The sequence below is a fragment of the Cryptomeria japonica genome, chromosome 7 (genome assembly GCF_030272615.1).
Source record: "Cryptomeria japonica chromosome 7, Sugi_1.0, whole genome shotgun sequence".
NCBI classification, from domain to species: Eukaryota; Viridiplantae; Streptophyta; class Pinopsida; order Cupressales; family Cupressaceae; genus Cryptomeria; species Cryptomeria japonica.
Window position 1 is genome coordinate 122,849,270 of NC_081411.1, and position 20,094 is coordinate 122,869,363.

The 20,094-nt window shown below is 36.5% G+C and overlaps 1 protein-coding gene across 7 annotated transcripts in view; it reads right to left on the reverse strand.

The window, feature by feature from the left end:
• Positions 1 to 3,921: 3,921 nt before the first annotated feature.
• The window catches only part of LOC131056385 (uncharacterized), a 73,084-nt gene continuing 56,911 nt past the window's right edge, over positions 3,922 to 20,094 (reverse strand). For all 7 annotated transcript variants that reach the window (XM_059207935.1, XM_059207937.1, XM_059207936.1 and 4 more), the window contains 2 exons: positions 7,635 to 7,792; positions 3,922 to 4,634 (listed from right to left, as the gene is read on the reverse strand). In XM_059207935.1, the coding sequence (XP_059063918.1) occupies positions 4,527 to 4,634; positions 7,635 to 7,792 (266 nt within the window). In that variant the 3' untranslated portion in view covers positions 3,922 to 4,526. The remainder of the gene's footprint in view (positions 4,635 to 7,634; positions 7,793 to 20,094) is intronic.

Below are 20,094 nucleotides of genomic sequence, written 5' to 3' on the forward strand. Positions count from 1 at the left end.
CTCCAAGGATGCTAAGTTGATTGCATTCTCATGTCAACTGATTGCAACTAGGAGCATCAAGCTCCCTGTGGCTACCATTAACATCGTAGAAACCATACCACCATCAATTTTGACTTCTGAAAGAGTTTCAACCATAGATATTAGGAGGGCATCCCTTGAGCAGAGTGATTTGCTATCGCTAGCTCCAAGGGAACTCAACAGATCCTTTTAGTCTAGGTCATTAACAAGATGACAACATCGGACTTAGCCAGCAATAAAAGTTGTTGGTAGCAGAGCCAATCCCTCAGCATCGTTGAAATAAAAAGCAAGCCCAAAACTTGCCAAAGCACATTTAAAAAAATGTTGCAACAGCAGAATAGTCCATCAAATTAGGTCTTTTGAGATTTCCACAATTACACATTTTCATAAATCTAGAAGAGAGTATCTTGCATAGCTATCTCAAATAACCCAACAAAGAAACTTGGAACGTGAACACTTATAGAAGCAAACAAAATAATCTGATATAAACAAAATGGCTAATTCTTCCATTTTTGGTTTGCATATGCCTCAAAATTATTCAATTCCGCATATTTAAACTTTATGCAATAATGTGCTTGCTTCTACATGCTCTTTTTTTGTGTTTCACAAAACTGTGGTTTGGAAATAATAGGACTGATAAATTATCTGCAGCAACTGTATCTTGAAATGCGGATAGTTTAAATTCAACATATTTTAACAAATCACGGCTTGACAACTATAGGATCAATAATTTTCTGTGAATTATTTATCTTCAAAAGTGTATAGTTTTAATTTGGCATGTTTTACGATCTTTGATCTATAGGACTGAAAATTATCTACAAACCAATCATAACCAATCATCTTGGAAAGATGATAGTTTAATTTTTTATGTTTAAAGCTGAAGGTTTTGTTTTGCATTTCAATTTTATAATTTAATTTCTTACAAGATTCTAACTCTTTCGAAATGTTACTTCTATTATTTAGAGAAAATAAATAATAAATGCCTCGATGAAAGTCATACCCAATGTAGTAAAGATGCCTCCAAAAGGAATCAACATTTGAAAATCTTGTAAATGTTCACTGGGGCATTCCTAGAGCAAGTCAATGCTAGGTAGAGAGATTACTAGTTGATTTCTTTGTAGAAATTTTTGGTTAGTTATTTTCATTATGTACATACAAATTGTTTGTTCTTTAGTGAAATTTTTAATCAAAGCCAACAAAAAGCAATTTTCTATGGGATACACTTACAGACCTTTTTCTGTGATAGTTGCTTAAGGCCTCAGGAATTTGCAGATTATACTAATTTGAGCTTTATTTTTAGACCTGCAATTAAGTGTGCTTACAGTTATCATGATGGTTGTATTGGAACCTACATGCTCGTTTATAGAATTAAGCATATTGCAAAAAAAATAGGTTCAAAGTTTCTGGTTGATAATGACAACTTCAAAGTATAGAAGTCGAGGACATGTTGGCGGTATACTGTTGTGTTTATGTATGTAGTAAGTTGGTGTGCATACCATTGAAAAAATTGCTTTCTTTTCCAGTTTTGTACAATGAAACTAAATTCATGATCTGGTATCATGGTAAGACAATCTTTGCCTTCACAATGGTTGTGCTCTAGCTTTAAGCTAAATTGCTTTTGTGTAGTCGTTTGTAACATGCAATTTGTAATTATTAATAGCAAAAATACTTTTGCAATTGATGAGCACCGTTGTTTCAATTTGTCAATTTTTATTGTTCAATTTGCAAACTGTTTATATGCAAATCAGTGACTTATTTCGTGCTAATCATTTAATTATCTTCCTTTCAGGTATGACACAGAACTAGTACCAGCTCCATCAAAGATCCTTCCAACTTGACAGAAATAGTACAAGGTATGATTTTGCAACATCTGAAACCCTTTAATGCAGGGGCATCCGCCAGCTGGAGGTGGAACACCAATGTCGAAGATGAAAGTTTTATTTCTTAGTTTTGAAAGGAGGAATGTAAACAAAATGTCATAGCCAACAAATGATGAGAGGAGATGAAGAGGTACAAAACACATGTAGGAAGAGGAAGAATTTAATTACAGATTACAACTATAATAAACAGAGTAGCACATAGGGAGTTAAGAGGAAAAACTACAGATGAAAAACAGAGAACTCCCGAGCACGTGCGATGATGAAAAGTCAATTTGGTTTTGAGTGGAGATTAAAAGATAGAAGGAAAGCAAAAATGAAAATTGCAGAGAGGTGCATATAAAAAAAAGGGAAAAGAGTTGGTTGCGTAGAAGTGGAGATCCAGAGAATAGTCTACAGGTGGAAATCAAAAGGAAGATCAAAAATTTAATATGCGGGAGAAATAAGGAACAAAGCAAAGAAAAAGAATAGAGTGTGTGGGTGCATGAGAAGAGAAGGAAAGATGAATGACTCATTTTAGCAAGTGCAAGTGAATAGGAGCAAAAAGAGAATTTGTTGGGGCTGAAAACCAACAAATTGCAGACTCAACCAGATGAAATAAAATTATAGAAAAAAGAATTGTTTTAAAAGATTTTGCAGATTTTACTTCGATTGAAAGGGAATCGTGTAGGCTAAGGGAAGCATACGACAAATACAAAAAATTGCATAGAGGAAGGAGTAGGGATGAAATAGAGATTAAGGGAGGTAGCTAAGAAGACAAGCCAACATTAAGAAGAGAGGAAAGAATCAGCAATGATTGCATAGAAATAAGAGGGAACAGAGATTTTCATAAGGAAAATTCATAATTCAAATGTTTTAAAGTTTGTAGATAGAAACAGAGGAATGAGAATAAACGCATGGGAAAGGAGGAGAAAAGAGAACAAGAAATAATGAGAGACCGCTGGAGAATATAGAGTAGTGTGTGCAGCAAGAAAGAGCATGAAATAAAGAGAGAATTGCACTGGAGGACACGAATTTTTGTTTGCAAAACAAAGGCAAGAGAATAGAATTCTGTACAGAGTTAGATTTGAGGAAAGTTAGATTAGAAAGGTGTATATTTGTAAGCAAATCAATGCACAAGTATTAGCATATGAAAGAAATTGAATCCTTATATTGCAAAGAGTATTAAATGAATTATTCTTCTTTTTTCCTGGCAAAGAGTTCAACGAGCATTGGAAATGTTTAATTAAAAAGGGATGGTCATTTGAATGAGTTGCAAATTTCCTCAGTCTAAAAAGACTCAGGAATCTGTCTTATGTCACCCTTATACTAAAAGCAAACTGAACTGGGTATCTTATTTTTATTTAGGGCACTGTAATTTATGTTTTTTGTTACTGGACAAAATAAGGAAAAATATGGTGCAACTGTTCATTTACACAGGTTATGTTTTGAGTCACATTCCAACTACACAAGATTTGTTTGTATTCCTCTGAGTTCCTCACCATGTTCCAAGATAGTATTTGAGGGTTTCAAGCATGTATTAGACATGAAAAGAAAATGATGATTCAATTCAATTCTAAACTTCTAACTTGATACTCAAAAAGAGGATGTAGGGGACTCTATGATCCTTATGAAAAGAACCAAACCCAAGTAAAAAAATGCATGAACTATAAATGCAACCTTTTTTCCTGCTTAGTGACAATCTATCCTATCACTATTTTCTTTTTGAATCTTGAAATCCAAAGCATTCTTCAATTTTGTTCTTTGAGCAGTTTTTCATCTCTCAATATTGTATGTATTTTAGCAGTCTTGAAATTCAAAACGTTCTTCGAGCAGTTTTGAAACTATTTAGGCTTTATTTGTTCTTTTAAATCTTAGGTCTTCCGCATATATATAAATCCTATTAGGTCTTCTTTATATATGTATATCTTAGCAAAATTGAGAATATGCACTTACTCATAGACATCCAATTTAGACAGACATCCAAAAATTTAAAAACAAATGAACAACTGACTGTAGGATACACTGCTTAAGAAACAATACTCACTGAATCATGTAAAAGTCAAGCTTATATTTGTTTGCAAATAGCTTATTCCTATGAAGATAAACATCCTATTTTGCCGTTCATATATAACTCTTTGTGCTCCCCATGGAAGGTAAGCATCTTTTCTATGCTGCTGTCAAACATCCTCGATAAGGCTGAGTTTAATAAATATTTGTAATAAAATGTTGCCTTGGCCAGAAGATGCAGAATCTGTATAAAGATTTAAAAGAGGAGTTTAAATGCCGAGTTTCTAATACTATTTATATGTTTCCAAAATCAATTTACCATATTACCATTTAGAAAAGTATTATTATGTATTAACAAGCAATTAAGGTTGCTTTGGAGTTAGTCTATTAGGTCGGTTACTATATTAAATTGCTTCCAGACATTTATCCTCGATAAAAATCAAGGATGATAGTTTCCACATACGATGGAGTAAAAAGCTGACTCGTCTCAGATAATGTATAGAAGGGCCATTGGATAGAATCATATTCTTAAAACGGTACTGATCAGACAGCTATTTGAATATGTGGTATTCTGCAGAATACCACCTATGCGGGACATCTAAGTATTCCCTGTTTTGCAGCTTGACTTCTTAAGATGATCTTTCACAAATCATTTATCATGCGTTTCATTTCAACCTGTCTTCTGTGATCAGGTTCTTCCAATGCTCTCTCAGTAAGAACATGCTTGATACGACACATTGATTTCCTCACCTACAAGAGAAAACAATGGGTATTATCAAATACAAATAGATAAGGTTGCTAAGCAAAACCAACACCACCGAGCAATTGAAATAATTAATGGCAAGGATACATTAGTTAACCATGGTTGGTATGCAGCTTCTAAATGTAAACATATTTTAATTCTGATTCCAAAAACTATTCAATGATTGTAAACTAATCACCAATCGTGTCAAAAACCGAAATAGAAGGTGCTCGCACAACTCTTGTGAATTCGGCAGATGATAAATCATGTCTTTTTCTTTAATTTGATTTCATTTGGACTGAATTTCATCAAAGTCCCTCAAACAATTTTTGTTGCACAAAAATTAGCTTTCTAATAAAAATTAAAATTCTTATATTGATAAGAAGCCTATTTCATCATTCTGCAATTTTAGTTACTGATTAGATACTTATGGAAGAGACAAAAATGTGAGGTCTACTACAAACAGAGTTCATCCTAATGGTAAATACCACAGTTCAGAGAGAAAGAGAAAGTTGAAAATATGGATTTTAGTCAGTCACGAATCTTATAAGAATGGATTATTGTCAAGTATTTAGGCAATGATAGATGTTCTGGGGTATCAATAAACCTGAAGCATTCAAGGACTCCTAATATGTCCTTTACAAGGGAATTAAAATATTACATGATGTGACAACATTCTATGAGAGCTCTGAATATAATTGGCATATAATGATGGTAGATCTTGTGACCTGTGTATGAATCACAACCATGTACAAAGGTAGGGTATCGGAGATTCAGAAGAGACAGTACTTTTTATGCGAACTTCCAAAAACAATTGAAAAGTATATTTGAAAAGATGTACACCCCATTTATTGACCACAACAAAGGTGAAATGTTACAGGAACATCAATAGCCTCGAATGAAATTTTATGTAAAGATGATGCTGATGCTACATAATCCCTTATGCCCAAAGAACTTTGGTCCGTGGCAATTAAAACCAAACCTCCAAAATGTTTGAAATATAGCTCAAAGGTCAACATGGCCTCCTGATTCACCAAAACATTTAAAATTCCTAAAACCGTGCATTAAATCTATTTTATTTTGTTGAACAAGCAAGTACTTTTCTTCATTTAAGCTTTTAACAGGGTGCAGGGTGTAGACACCTAAAACTGGCACAACTAATTAAATGGATTTTATTCATTTAATTATCATTAAATCGCCTATTAATTAAATTAAGATTTAATTAATATCCCTATTCTTCTAATTAGCCTATTAATTAAATTAAAGATTTGATTAAACCCCTTCTTCTATCTAAGCCATTTAATTAAATACCCTCCTCTAGCCATTTTAATTAAATTCACATTTAATTAAAAATATCAATTTATTCCCTTTCGCATTTTTAATTAAATCCACATTTAATTAAAATCTGCTTTGCATCTAAATTTATTTGTAAATCTCCCCCCACTAGCAAAATCCTACAAATGCAAGTTGCATCGTCTTTTGGCTAAATTAAATCTTTTTAATTTACTAAAATTCCTATTTTTCCTCACCCACTTGCCAAATCCTACATTTCCCACTTGCCCTCCTAATTTCTTCTAGAATCCCTCTAATCCTCCATTAATTAGCCTAATTCTCCTTATCGTGTCCAATCCCTAAATTTGGGGAGCAAAATGCATTTAAGACCTTCTCCTTTCAACAAGGTAACTTGTTGAATACCCCCAAATTTGTAACGCTTTTACAAATTTGTCCCCTAAACCACTAGTGGTTTTCCTCTTGAAGCAAGTTAGCCTCCAAAGTCTTCAAAGGGCATTTAATGCAACTTACAAAGCCCACACCCCTAACCCATGATGGTTGTCCACTTGACCATCTTTTATCCTTGCACAAGAATTTATCTCTTGGACAATAGCCTACTTCATTGGATAAAAGCATTATCCAATGTTGTCACCCCTTGAAGCCTTCCATAATACTCAATTAGTATCTAATGCTTGCTTAGCATCTCTCAAGCCCTCTCAAGGTGACATTTGTCAACTTGGGATTGGATTGAATCCCTCACATGGATTGATAACTTTCAATCCTAGCCCTTGTTGAGATTACTCAATCTCAACCATCTATTTCTCTATTTTCTCTATAAATAGAGCCCATTTCTTCAATCTAAGGATCCATCCACTTCTATTGCATCCAATCTATAGTCTAATTGTGTTGTGCAGGTTATCAAGGAGCTCAATCCCCATCACCAAGCATTTAGGACATCTTAATTGCATTATAGCTTAGTTTGTTTATGCATGTTTAGAATATCTTGCTAGCTTAATTCATATCATTTTCATAGCATTCTCATATCTCATCCTCATATTAGCCTAATTAGTTCACTTAATCTTTCAATTTGGAACTCATTTGATATCTTCATCTTGCATCTTGCATCTCCATCCATCATCTCATCTTAAGCTAAGATCTTAGTTGTAGTCATTTTGATCTTAGAATCATCATTCATAACTCCTTCTCTAGGTTGTCATCTTGAGGATCAAGTGCTCTTCCAAGTGAGGGCCACCTTGAATCTTAGAGATCTTTAGAGATAGAGGAGCATGGGACGGGCTTAGCAATCTTGAGATTTCTTGGACTAACAATTAGATTACTTTGCATTTCCAATCTCTTGATTTCACTAACGTAGTGTCTCATGTGTATGTGTGATTTGTGTTTGCTTGCAGATGCAGGCATCCCCTACATTTTAACCACACACAGGGATTCTTCAGAGTTTGGAGATTGCTTTACTTTTGAAAGCTATTGACTGGTATTGCTTGGATACCTAATAATAGACCTTAGACATCTTTTTATTCAAAGAAAATTAGGTTTACTTTGAAAAGATGTAGAAACTACACCTACAACATGAAGACATATTATCAAGAAATCCAATAACAGAAAACTTTACTTTTTCAAAATGTCTTCATATGCCAACTGCAATGCAAATTCTAAAAGGTTAAAAGTCGTAATGGTTAGAAGGAACTTGACTTTTCTGCTAATATATACTTACTAACCTTGGACATCCGCTCTGGATTGGGGAAACGCAAGTTCTGAGCCTGCATCATCTGCCGCTGAGACATCAGCATATTTTTCTCCTTCAAGAGAACAAACCAGAGTTTCTGCAGATCATTCCATGACTTGAGACGTAGCTCAGAGGCCTTCCAACCACGCCCTAGTTAATGAAAATAGTTTTTTCAATTTGTCATGGTCTTGTAGAGGACAAAAAAATCAATTCAATAATGAATGCTCACAGTTAAAGAAAGAACAAAGATTTGCACATTTACAAAATAGGGATAAAAAGAACTAGTCTGCATTGATTATAAATTCTAAACATCAAACTAAATGTTATTGTAAAATCTGCCCAAAAGAATATAAAACATGTAGAAGAAAAAAGATTTTTTATTTTGTAAGGACAGAAGGATAAGGCATATAGAGGCCAGCCCCTTTAAAGTAAGTCTCAAAAGAATCAAACAAAGGGTTGAAAGAAGAGTGCAATCCTTACGCTGTAAGTTAGGACACAGATTGGAAAATAAACCAGAACAATCCAATCAGACTGCGGGATTGAAATGAAAAGGTATCATAGTTTCCATGGAGCCCATAAGTGTAGTTGGATGTAAGGTTCTGCCTGAAATCAGTAGAGAATTTTCTCAACTATAGGATAAAAACAATCTAAGTAGATTTCTTTTTACAAGCAATACAATTAAATATAACCCAAGTTAAGCAATTTTTTCTATTAAGCTCTTGCAATCCCAACCAAGTTCTCAAAGCTTGCTGCTTGTCCAGTCAAAAGTGCTCTTTAAAGAACAGCAATACCTAAACATTCAAAAGAATTTTCTGCAAGCCCAGCAAAATGAAGTTGGAAATAATCATTTTTGGCTAAATGTTTTTCCAAAAGTTCATGACGATTAAATTAGCTGCTCCTCACTCACATGGAGTTAAGAAATACCATATGAAGGTCAAAAAGGTAGGAGGGCTATAAGAGTATCTGGACAACAAAAAATAAACATTTAGCTAGTATAGTAGCCAATACACATCCAAGACAAATGCTGCAGTTGAATATAAGGGTACCTCCTCTGATGACCCACACTTCATGAAGGAGGCCTTCTTCTCCTTTATCAACACCTGCTCCCTTCTGAAGAATCTTCTAGGCTAGGGAAGCTAGAACATTTTGCCAAAACAATTGTTCCTAAGAAAATTTCTCAATCTGATGCTACCCTTCTACACATGGATATTACAGTGATGAAATTAAAGATACCATAGGCTCTTTTCAGAATGGAAAGTCCCTTTAATGTGATGGACTTCCTATTGAGTTCTACAAATCCAACATTGGCTGGATTTGTGATGAATTGTTAAGAGTTTATTTAGAGGCTTCTCAGTATGGTCCCTTGGGAGCTAATATCAATAGAGATATTATAAAACTCATCCCTAGGATGAGGAAAAGTCTCAGATAATGAATTGGAGGCCTATAACATTATTAAATGTGTCCTACAAAATTTTGGCAAAGCTACTGGCTAGGAGGTTAACTAATATTTTGGGTAAAGTTATCTTTCTTAATAAAACTAGATTCATTAAGAGGCAGTATATACTGGACAATCTGATTACTAGTTGGGAAAATATGCATTGGGCCAGGGCAAGCAAACAAAATGTTTCAATGATCTTATTGGACTTTGAAAAGGCTTATGATAGAATTGAGTGGACTTTTATCTTAGATATGCTAACTGCTTTTGGCTTCCCCACTCCACCCCCCCGCAACAATTTTTTGTAAGTGGCTCAATGTTTTATTCAAGATTCTTCTACCCAAGTTGACATTAATGGCTCCCTGTCTGATCCCATTCTTCTTCAAAGGTTAATTAAGCATGGCTGCCCTATAGCTCCGGCTCTCTTTGTTCTTACTACAGATGCCTTATATTATGTTTTAAGGACCAATATCATTTATCCTATCCATGGTATCTCTCTACTCAATAATGAGGTTTTGATTAATGCCCAATTCGTTGATGATACTACTCTTTTCGTGGAGATAGATGAAAGTAATTTCACTAATGTTTTGAGGCTCTATCATCCTGATATATCGCATGTTTTGGATTGGCATGCATTGCAAGTCGAGGACGGGCAACATTCTCTAGAGCCCATGCGCAGTCTTCAGCATCAAGGGCTGACCCTCAGGGGTCAGGGCGTGGAGCAGGTAAGGGTCTAATGGGACCCAAGAGATGATTCTTCCATGACATGGGAAGATGCAGCGCGGATGAGAGAGTTGTCTCCTGAGTCAATCTGAGCAGCTACTTTACCTTCAGGATCCTTCAAACTTGAGTTATTGCATACTTTTACCAAAAACGCCACCAAACTAACCAGGAATGCCACCCTATCTACCAGGAATGCTGCTATGCATACCAGAAACGCCATTGTTCAGACCCAGAGAGCTGACAAACTGACCAGGAGAGCTAACCTATAGACTAAGAGAGCTAACCTATGGACCCAAAACACTGACCAATGGACCAGAAATGCTATGCAATGAACCAGAAACACTATGCTAGGTACCAGAAACGCTACCCTACAAACCAAGAATGCCACTGTACATACCAAGAGAGCTAAACTGGTCCAAAATGCCCAGAAAGGTCAATTTTGGTGTTGTAAAGCCCTAGTTTGGATTGTGTGATGTTTCCAAAGGCATGTGATTGGGTTTGGGTTTCACCTAATAAGATAATTCTATGTGGTTGGGCCATATGAGATGGCAAGCTAATCTCCCTGGTACTCACATAGGTTGAGATGGCTCCACATGTTTGTTAAGGGATTGTTTTCACCCTTCTTTTGTGAGGGTAGCTTGTATGACTATTAGAAGTATGGATTGCTCTTCTTTGTGAGGATAGCATTCATGTCTACTATGGGTGCATAATTACCTTCTTTGCGAGGCTAGCATGTAGGAGCGTGACTAGTAAGGATGGCCATATTCCCTTCTATATGAGGACAACATGTGATGACACTTCATTCCTACATGTGACCATGTCCATATGCTGTGATTTTATTGTATGCCTCTGGAAGAGTCTATTGTTGATTACAGACTTGTGAAGTTACATGATTATTGTTATGTTGAGTCAATTATGTGTTATGTTGAGTCACATGGTTGTTAGGTGTCATCCTAGGTCATGAGTGAGTGTTGGAACCCCATGTAATCTCCTAGCATGGGAAGTGGTTCCTATTTGGTTCCACATGGTCGGGTGGTTGATGCCTTCTCCCATTGGGATATTCTTCATTGGAGTTGTGTGCGTGGATGTGGATTCTATTGCTCTTCATTATGTGAGAAGACTTGCAGCTGATTCTATGTATTGTATTACTCATGTATCCATGATGGAATAGCATTAAGGAAAGGATCATGTACCTTGAAAAAGTGAATCTATGTAATATGACATTGTAAGACTAGAAATTGTATGTAATAAAATGGTATTCTTGAATGTGACACGAGCTGTCCTATTGTATGTTTAAATAAGTTTGATGTATGATTCTTAGATGGTACATATATTTGATTAGATATCATGGATGTATGTTTTTTATTAAGGTAAAAGCAGGTTTTGAAGGGGCCCCGAAACCCTTTACAAAAGATCCTTAAGAAATAAAAGCATTAAGCAACAAGATGGAACAAACAGCTAAAAAGCCAATAGAGAAACGAACAAAATCCAGCAAAAACAGACAAAATCCAGAAGAGGAGCAACTAGATGTTTTTCAGGGCATTAGCTAAATTTCCGCTAATACCATACAATTCTTTAATATTTTCATGGTTGTATGTTAATGTTATTGTATAAGAAAGTAATCCTAATGTTACGCATAAGATTCCTAGATCTAAGGTAGTCTTAATGGAAGTAATGAGTGATTATGAAATTAGAACCATGATGTTAGAAAGGATATGTATTAGCTTTATGATGATAGAATGAATGCATTATATGGATTTAAGAACATTTGGTAGTGGTGCTTAAAATGAACCTAGACTATAGGATGCTACTCTTAAGTAGTGACGTTGAGATACCCTAGGGGAAAGATGATATGATATGTTATTCCGCTTGCGTAAATTGTGTTATGATGTGTTATGTAATGTGGTAATTAAGAATAAGATGCAACTTGTAATGATGCATTTAGTAGATGATGTATATGATATGCATTAGATGGATGTTATAGACATATGTGTTGTTTAGTAGATGTGCTTTAAAAAAAATAATCTCTATTTGTAGTTAGATTAAGTGTATTTCTCTAGGGTGTTTTGGCGGGCACTACAAGTTTATTTGGAAAAAGAGGAATGAAGAGATCTTCCAAGGCAAAAGGAGAATTACTGAGTTTCAATGTGAACTCACCTATTTGTATGTTTCTTTTCAGGTCTCAACTGTAGATCACACAGGAAACACTGAGAGGGGGGGGTTGAATAAGTGTTTCAAACGTTTCTGAGCTTCAACACACTCAAGAAACTACAGAACATACAGTGATAAAAAGCAGACAAAATACAAAGCAAGAACTCAGATTTTTCTTGTGGAAAACCCTTTCGGGTAAAAAAACCACGGCATCAAAAGACTTCCATTAACTTGTATGGGCACCAACCCTGATTACAAAAAGAACTCGAGTAGAGAGAGCGCCAACTCTCTTCTCAGCACCAACTAAGAACAAAAGGGGCACCAACCCCACAAACAAAATTCTGAAACAAAACACAGCACCAGCAATTTCAAAATAATGTTCAGTACCAACTAGCTTTTCAAACTGATTCCTTGTAGCCCCGAGCTCCTTTCCTTCACACAGCAACAAATACCATCATAACTTATACAGCATCCTTAATCTGATATATACAAAAGCAGCACACAGGTCTGGAGCCAAACATCACACAAATTTTATTCCAGTACCATGCATTTGAAAACCCACACATCAAGATGAATCACTTATATCAGAAAATATCTGCTTATCCCAATAATACGTCCAGCAAAGTCCCCCTTTTAGTCAGATTTCAGACAACAAAACAAAACATCCAGAAACCACACAACTCTTTCATTCTGATGTTTAATATCCACCATACTATCATAGCACAACCGCCAACATCAAAAGGACAAACCCAGATTTGAATATCTTTTCATATAATCCTGGTAACTTTAAAAGCTTATAACCACTCCAAAGCCACTCCCCACATTTCAATGCCAACTCCCCTTTTAAGTAGACAGCAAAACTAGAGGCAGATTTTTTTTTAAGTTCACAGCAGCTCTTAAAGATTTACAGCTTATATCTTCCATAGTATAACACTCAGCCGATAACTTCTCACATTGAAAATACGGCTCAACAAGCGCTAATGTCCACACGCATAGCACAGAAATAATGTCGACTCCCTCATAGTTACAATTTTTTAGATTTTACCCACCGAAATAATGTCGACTCCCTCCTATTTACTTGACTCCTCCATCACCCACAAATTAACCACTGCACACCTTTTTCAAAAGATGTATCTTCAATTATCTTAACATCACCCGATAAATTCGTTTTCATTCCTTCACCCAAAAATACCAACACCCTGACTTGTAATCAAACTGTCTTTATTTCTGGCAGCCACTATATATGTAGAGTCACAAAAAAAAATCACACACACCACACTAAGTATTTAAATGCTTATAAATACTCCAAAGCACTGCACACCTTTTTCAAAAAAAAATCACACCCACCATTTTTAAATGCTTATAACCACTCCAAAGCCACTCCCCACATTTCAATGCCAACTCCCCTTTTGAGTCGACGGCAAAACTAGAGGCAGATTTTTTTTTAAGTTCACAGCAGCTCTTAAAGATTTACAGCTTATATCTTCCATAGTATAACACTCAGCCGATAACTTCTCACATTGAAAATACGGCTCAACAAGCGCTACTGTCCACACGCACAGCACAGAAATAATGTCGACTCGCTAATAATTACAATTTTTGAGATTTTACCCACCGAAATAATGTCGACTCCCTCCTATTTACTTGACTCCTCCATCACACACAAATTAACCACTGCACACCTTTTTCAAAAGATGTATCTTCAATTATCTTAACATCACCCGATAAATTCGTTTTTATTCCTTCACCCAAAAATACCAACACCCTGACTTGTAATCAAACTGTCTTTATTTCTGGCAGCCACTATATATGTAGAGTCACAAAAAAAAATCACACACACCACACTAAGTATTCTGTAGAAAATATTTTTCTTCTTCGCCACTAACTCCCATGACTTCACATCATAGCTGAAGAAAAACAGCTTACACAAAAATAAAGACTTCCAGCATATAAAACGGCTCACCAATATTCCTGTCCAGCCACAACAGCAAAATGGAATAAATTTCCATGCCCCACAAATACCACGACCTCTGTCCAAAAAAGAATTAAACACATCTGAAGGAAAAATAAATAAATACGACTTGAATATGCTGTTACATTCCAGCCGCCACACAAAAATATGCGATATGTATAAAGGCGTTACAAGAAGAGCTTCAGAACTACGTATGAAAAATATGCAGTGAAAGCTTTTCAATTAGAAAAGTTGTCACATTCCTCTTTATTAGCCACTGGAAATAATTCACATACATGCTGCTGAAATACAAATGAAGTCTCCGTTTAATTTCAAATATGAAAGAAAAAATTGATTCAATAAGAATTGGGTCCCACAAAACAAGGTGACTTGGATGAATCTGAAGTAGCAGCTGATATAGTGACAAGTAGGCATTCAAACTGCCGATGCAGACACACACACAGCTCAAGCTGACAGCCAAACACCTCAAGCAGCCAACTAGGCACCTGTTGTGACCTTTTCACACATCGCCCCATTGCAAACGGGGACCCCCTCGTTCCCGTTTTCTGCGTTGATTAGTTTAGGGTTTTGGCAGCATAGTGGGCAATTTTGAGATCCGTGCCGGAGTCTCAGATTTTTGATCATGCCTATTTGTAGACCTTTTGAGCATAAACGTGTTTTTGAATGTCCTCGTCAGTGATATCTAAGTGCCTAGGTGTTTTAGTACCTTTAGGAGTTGTTTTCTCGCTCCTAGGAAATTATTCAAGATGATTTTGCACTTTATCAAGATAGGTTTCCTTGTGTTTCGCTCAAATTTTGGAAAATTTACCTAGTCCAGATGCATTTATTGAAAATTCCAAACTGTCCAGATGATTTTGAGTGGTCAAACTGTTAAATTCCTAATGAAAATCCATGTTCTAAGGGTCAAAATGTCAAAATTCCTGAGGGGAGCTGCTTTCCCCCCCACATTTTCGATGACCCATGATTTTCCCCCACCCAAAATCCTGATGGGAGGTGAATTTCCACTGGATTCCTAATGGACCTCTTTTTTCCCCCACTCAAATTCCAAACATGGGGCGATTTTCCACCAAAGAGGTAAAATTTTGACTAAGTGTTGGGAAATCCTCCTGATGACCCACGTTTTTACACCAGGACTGCGGATGACTTTGATGATGACTGAAATAATGATTCCTGATGCCAATCAATTTTCCACCAAAGCTTTTCATGACGAGATTTTAAGGATTTTAATGCGAATAGTGATTCCAGAAATGAGGCGAATTTCCACCAATGATGACTTTGATGATTTTTTATCTGGAAAATTATCCTAACAGGGGTCGATTTTCCCCCAAAGTGATTATTGAGCTAAGTGACAAAATTCAAGATGGAATCTTCACTCCAGACTGAAATTGATTTTCCCTAGAGACCTTTTTTGCAAAGTTTGACGAATTTACATTGGGATTTTTATCCCAATATGGGGCAATTTTCCCCCCAATGGATATTTAATGATTTTTCATAATTTTTATTGGAATTTTATCCCAATAGGGGGCGATTTTCTCCAAAGGGTCAATTTTGATCCAAATTTAATTATTTTTGTGATCATTGACGATTATTTAAAAAAAAAAAATAATTAATAAATGATTTGCAATAAACATTAATTAATAAATGATTTGCAATAAACATTAAACGATTTCTACCTTCTAGAAGCAAATCGATTTTCCCCAGGCAAGTATAAAGAGCAAAGTTTTATCCCACATTGCTTGTGTGGTGAAAACTTGAGGTGAAAACTAGTTTAAAAGAGGGAGGCCAGAATATATTTGCCAAGTGTAATTGCTAAGTTGCTGATTTGGGCAAATTTTTTCCAGCTAGGCAATTTTCACTAAGTGTCTTCTTGACACCATTGGAGCTGAAGTTGATGTTTGATGATTATTTTCTGCATTTCCAGCCCTAGGCGATTTTTTTTGGGCACCATTTGAGTGGGTTTGGAGAGCATTTAGACTGTCTTAGGCGAATTCTTGGGGTGGCATCATTCTCCCTAGCTGGGCGATTTCACTTGGGAGGTCAAATTCCTCCAATTTTGAGCAAGATACTTCATTTTCAGGGGGCTGCCATTATTGTTCTTTGCTGAGTGTTGACTGAAACTGCACATTTTCATCATTGCTAAAGATTTTTGACCTCCATGGTTGACTGGGAACACAATTTTCAGAATTAATTTTCATTGCCCAGCTCATCTCCACCTTAGGCGATTTTTCTTAGGGGCTGTTTGGAGGAGTTTCAGGTGCAATTTCAGAGCTTTTGTTGCTGTTGCAGGTCTGAGATACCATTGCTAGGGGCTGTCCTCAGAAAATTCTTCATTTTCAGCCCTCTCCCAACTTTAGTGATTTTACTTGGAGGGCATTTATATGACATTTTGTGATCATTTCCAGGGTTTCTTATCACATTGCAAGGTGCTGGTAAGTCAGAAACACACATTTTCAGACTTGTCTTCAAAAAACTTCCTTTTACCAGCCATACATACATACCCGGAATTGATTGTTTTCACCATGGAAAAATTATTTTCATCATTTTTTTGCATTTCACGCGATTGCAACATGATTTAAGTGATTAATTTGTAGAGTTGCAAGTTGTCTTCAAACTTGTTGGTAGCCATTGTTGACCTGGGAAAGGTGTCTTCAAACAATTTTTGAGTGAAAATTCTACTTTTCACACTTTTCCTAGCTCATTTCCCAATCCGGTATACTCTTTGCACTCTAATTTTGATAAAATTTCTAAATATAGGAGGTGTCTTCAGACTTTGTTAAGTCTGAAAATTGATGATTTTAATGAATTTCATGAGGGTTTCATACCCTAATCTTGTCACATTTTTGTTCTATTTTTAAAATTCGTTTCAAATATGGATAAAATTCTTGATTTCCATCTCTAAAATTGTCTAAATCATTAGAAATCGGAACTTTTCCAATTCTGAAAATAGTTGTCAGGAAGATTTTCCGAGGTTGCTAACTTCCAGCTTCATACAGGTGCAATGTCGAAATACGGAATTAGCATTCGGAAGGAACAACAGAAGTTAGTTGAGAGTGGATTCTATCCAAAATCCAAGATGTCATCCAGATGGAAGGAGATTATTGATACAAATATGCATTTCCTGAACATGGACCAGATGCAGCAACAGATGTTCGGAATTGGAAACCAGATTTCTTCTCTTACTTATGTAAACATTATGAAGAGTGGTATCTACCAGGCTGCTCAATTTCCGCAGTCCATTCAGTGCAGCGAGCTAGTCCTGGAATGTGCGCGATGTTATGATCCACGCTCACAAATGATCAAGACTCCTAAGGGTGTCACCATTGCTTTCCTTGTTGAGGATGTGATTGCTGAGGTGTTCAGAATTCCACGGGGTGCAAATATGAAAGATAGGACAACGAATGAATATGAAGAAAAATACAAGAAGAGGATGGATGCATGCAAAACTATGGTGAACAAGGAATGGACGATCGAACCTAGGGCTCATCATTCCAAGGCTTCCAAGACACTCGGGCACAAATTTGAAAGAGGAATGTAGTGACTTGGTATTCCTATTGAACCGAGTGATGGGAATGTCACAAGGTGAATTATATCATGGATGGATGTTCTATTTTATCCAAGATTGTCTGAAGGGAACATTGATCAATTGGTCAAAAATCATAAGTGACAATCTGGATTTCCAGCTAAGGAATGTAGAGAGATCTAAATCATTTGCCATGACTTCCTATCTCGTGTATATACTTGCACGATTTGACACTTACAAAGGATTGATATGAAGAGGTGAAGTCGAGAATGGACAAGGGCAGTACAGGAGTTATGAATGCTATCTACAGTTGAACATGTATCAAATTGATGATTACAAGAGAGTGAATGATGCATTCACCATGTACATCACATGGATGTTGCAGGGCGAAATTCACAAAAGGTTGTCCAAGGAAGCAACAGAGTTGATTGAGCAGTATGGATCATGGTACATACAGTTTCCCACTTTCACATACCTAAGGATTCATGGATTTCAATCTGAACCTTACAGGCTCCCTAGGTATCCTACAGACAGAATGATATTACTTGAGGTGGTGAGACATCTTCTGGAGTTTTATTCTATCCAGAAGGACAAACATAGAACGGGGATGACATTTCCTATTTCGGTAGGGAAGACATTGGAGGTTTGTCATTTTGCCACTGCAGCTAACACAGTGATCGAGGAACTGCACTTTATCACCTTACAACATACAAGAGAAGAGAAAGGTTTGATCCACATAAGAAAGTTGGAAGGATCAGGAGAGATAAGTTCATACACAAGGTGGATGTAGAAGATTATTGGGCCAACCTAATGGACGAGAGAGCAGTGAAAAGAAGAATGTGGTCCAGAATGGTCGTGGATTTCATGAGGAAGTGTGAACTTTTCCTCATTCCTGATCAAATATTAGATGACAAGGATCATACGCATCCACAATATGAGAATGAAATGAAGAAGGCAATTCTATTGCCTAATTTGTCAGAACAAGAAGTGACAAATTTAAGTGTATTGATGAGAGAAGTCTTGAGTTTCTCCCAAGGATGGGTAGACAATAAGATGAACAAGTTAGTTGACATAGGTGTTATCTTCACATATGAAAAGATGAAACAGGAGAAATTCTCTTTCGAAGATGATCAAAGAACTATCAGCAACATAACGATTTATGCGGATGAGGAAAGTCAAGCTCCCAAGCAAAGGAAGAACACACCAGGAGAGGTCAAGGCTAGAGGGAAGAAGATTGAGGAGGTTAAGAAGAAGAAGCAAAAGTTTATCATTCCGTCACCTATCATTCCTTCACCTCCCCTCAGTGTCTCATCAATCAAAGAGATTGAAGTGCCAGAACAAAACAAGAAGATTGAACAATGTTCCAACACGGTGATATTACCAGAGAATGTTCAAGACTTGTATGCCACCGCTACATCTGCTCCACCTAATGAAGATGATGATCAGTTGGGATCTCCTACTGCCCTTTTGGAGGTTAGTTTGGGGAAGAATGTATATGATTTGACTAAGGATAATCTTGATGATGATGATGATGATGATGATGATGATGATGTTATCTCGGCATTGAGAGAGCTTAATTGAGAGATGTGTCTCAATGATGGTATGGAGATGGTCACTATTCCTGATTGGCTAATGAGTATGGAGAAAAGTAAGAAAATGGTAGAGGCACAACCAATTGACGACATTGCTAACTACTTAGCCAGGAGCCACAAGGGAAAAGAACCAAAGAAGGTTGAGATTTTGTCACGCATAACTAAAAATGAGACAGGAATGCCGATTGCATAGGTGATTGTTCCTATTGGAGATGACGAAGGATGTTGCTACTCCCATGGATTTCCACATTACTTCAGTTGCCCTTGGTCGTACTACAAAAGAGCAGGAATTCCAAGAAGTCAGTGATACTCTCAAGGCAATCAATGAAAGGTTAGACAGGGAGATAGAAAAGAAAGAGAAGTATAAGGAAGAAAATATCAAACTTAGAGAGTACATTGCAGGGATAAGGCGTGGGAATCCCACCCTTATTTCCCCTATTGCAGTTGATCGTGAACCACATACAGATTATGAGGCAGCAAGAGATACACTCTCGGAATTGGAGAAATGGATTGAAGATATGAAGAGACAAGCGGATGATTTCCTTACTCATTTTGTCCAAACTTTTGACAGGACAACAGAGCTCATATTCAGGATACAATATCTAGAGGGAGTTTGGGAGGAATTTTGACCTATTCAAGAGAAGACTATTCCACGCCTCAGAGCCTTGAAGAGAATTCCTATGTCCACATTGATCGGAGAGAACATTGTGCATAATGGAGATAGATATGATTTTCATGGCTGGTATTGTTCATTAGCCATAAAGAAATCTACTTATGAGCACGCACAAAAGAATTGTGCAGAGATGGAAGGCTCAATTCATGGGATCCAATCGAAGATCCTTGCCTCAATTGAGAAATTATAAGGGGTGGATGTCAGCGAAGCCAATGGTTTACAGTTAGCAGAATTGAGAGACAAGATGAAGTTAATGTACTTCAATCAATTGGACTCTTTGAAGAAGAGTAAGATGGATGATTTAGTTTCTTTGTTGATTCATGTCCACAATTCGGGGAAGCTCATGCCAGATTGGGAGAACAGCTTGGATGCTTGCTTGGATGCGT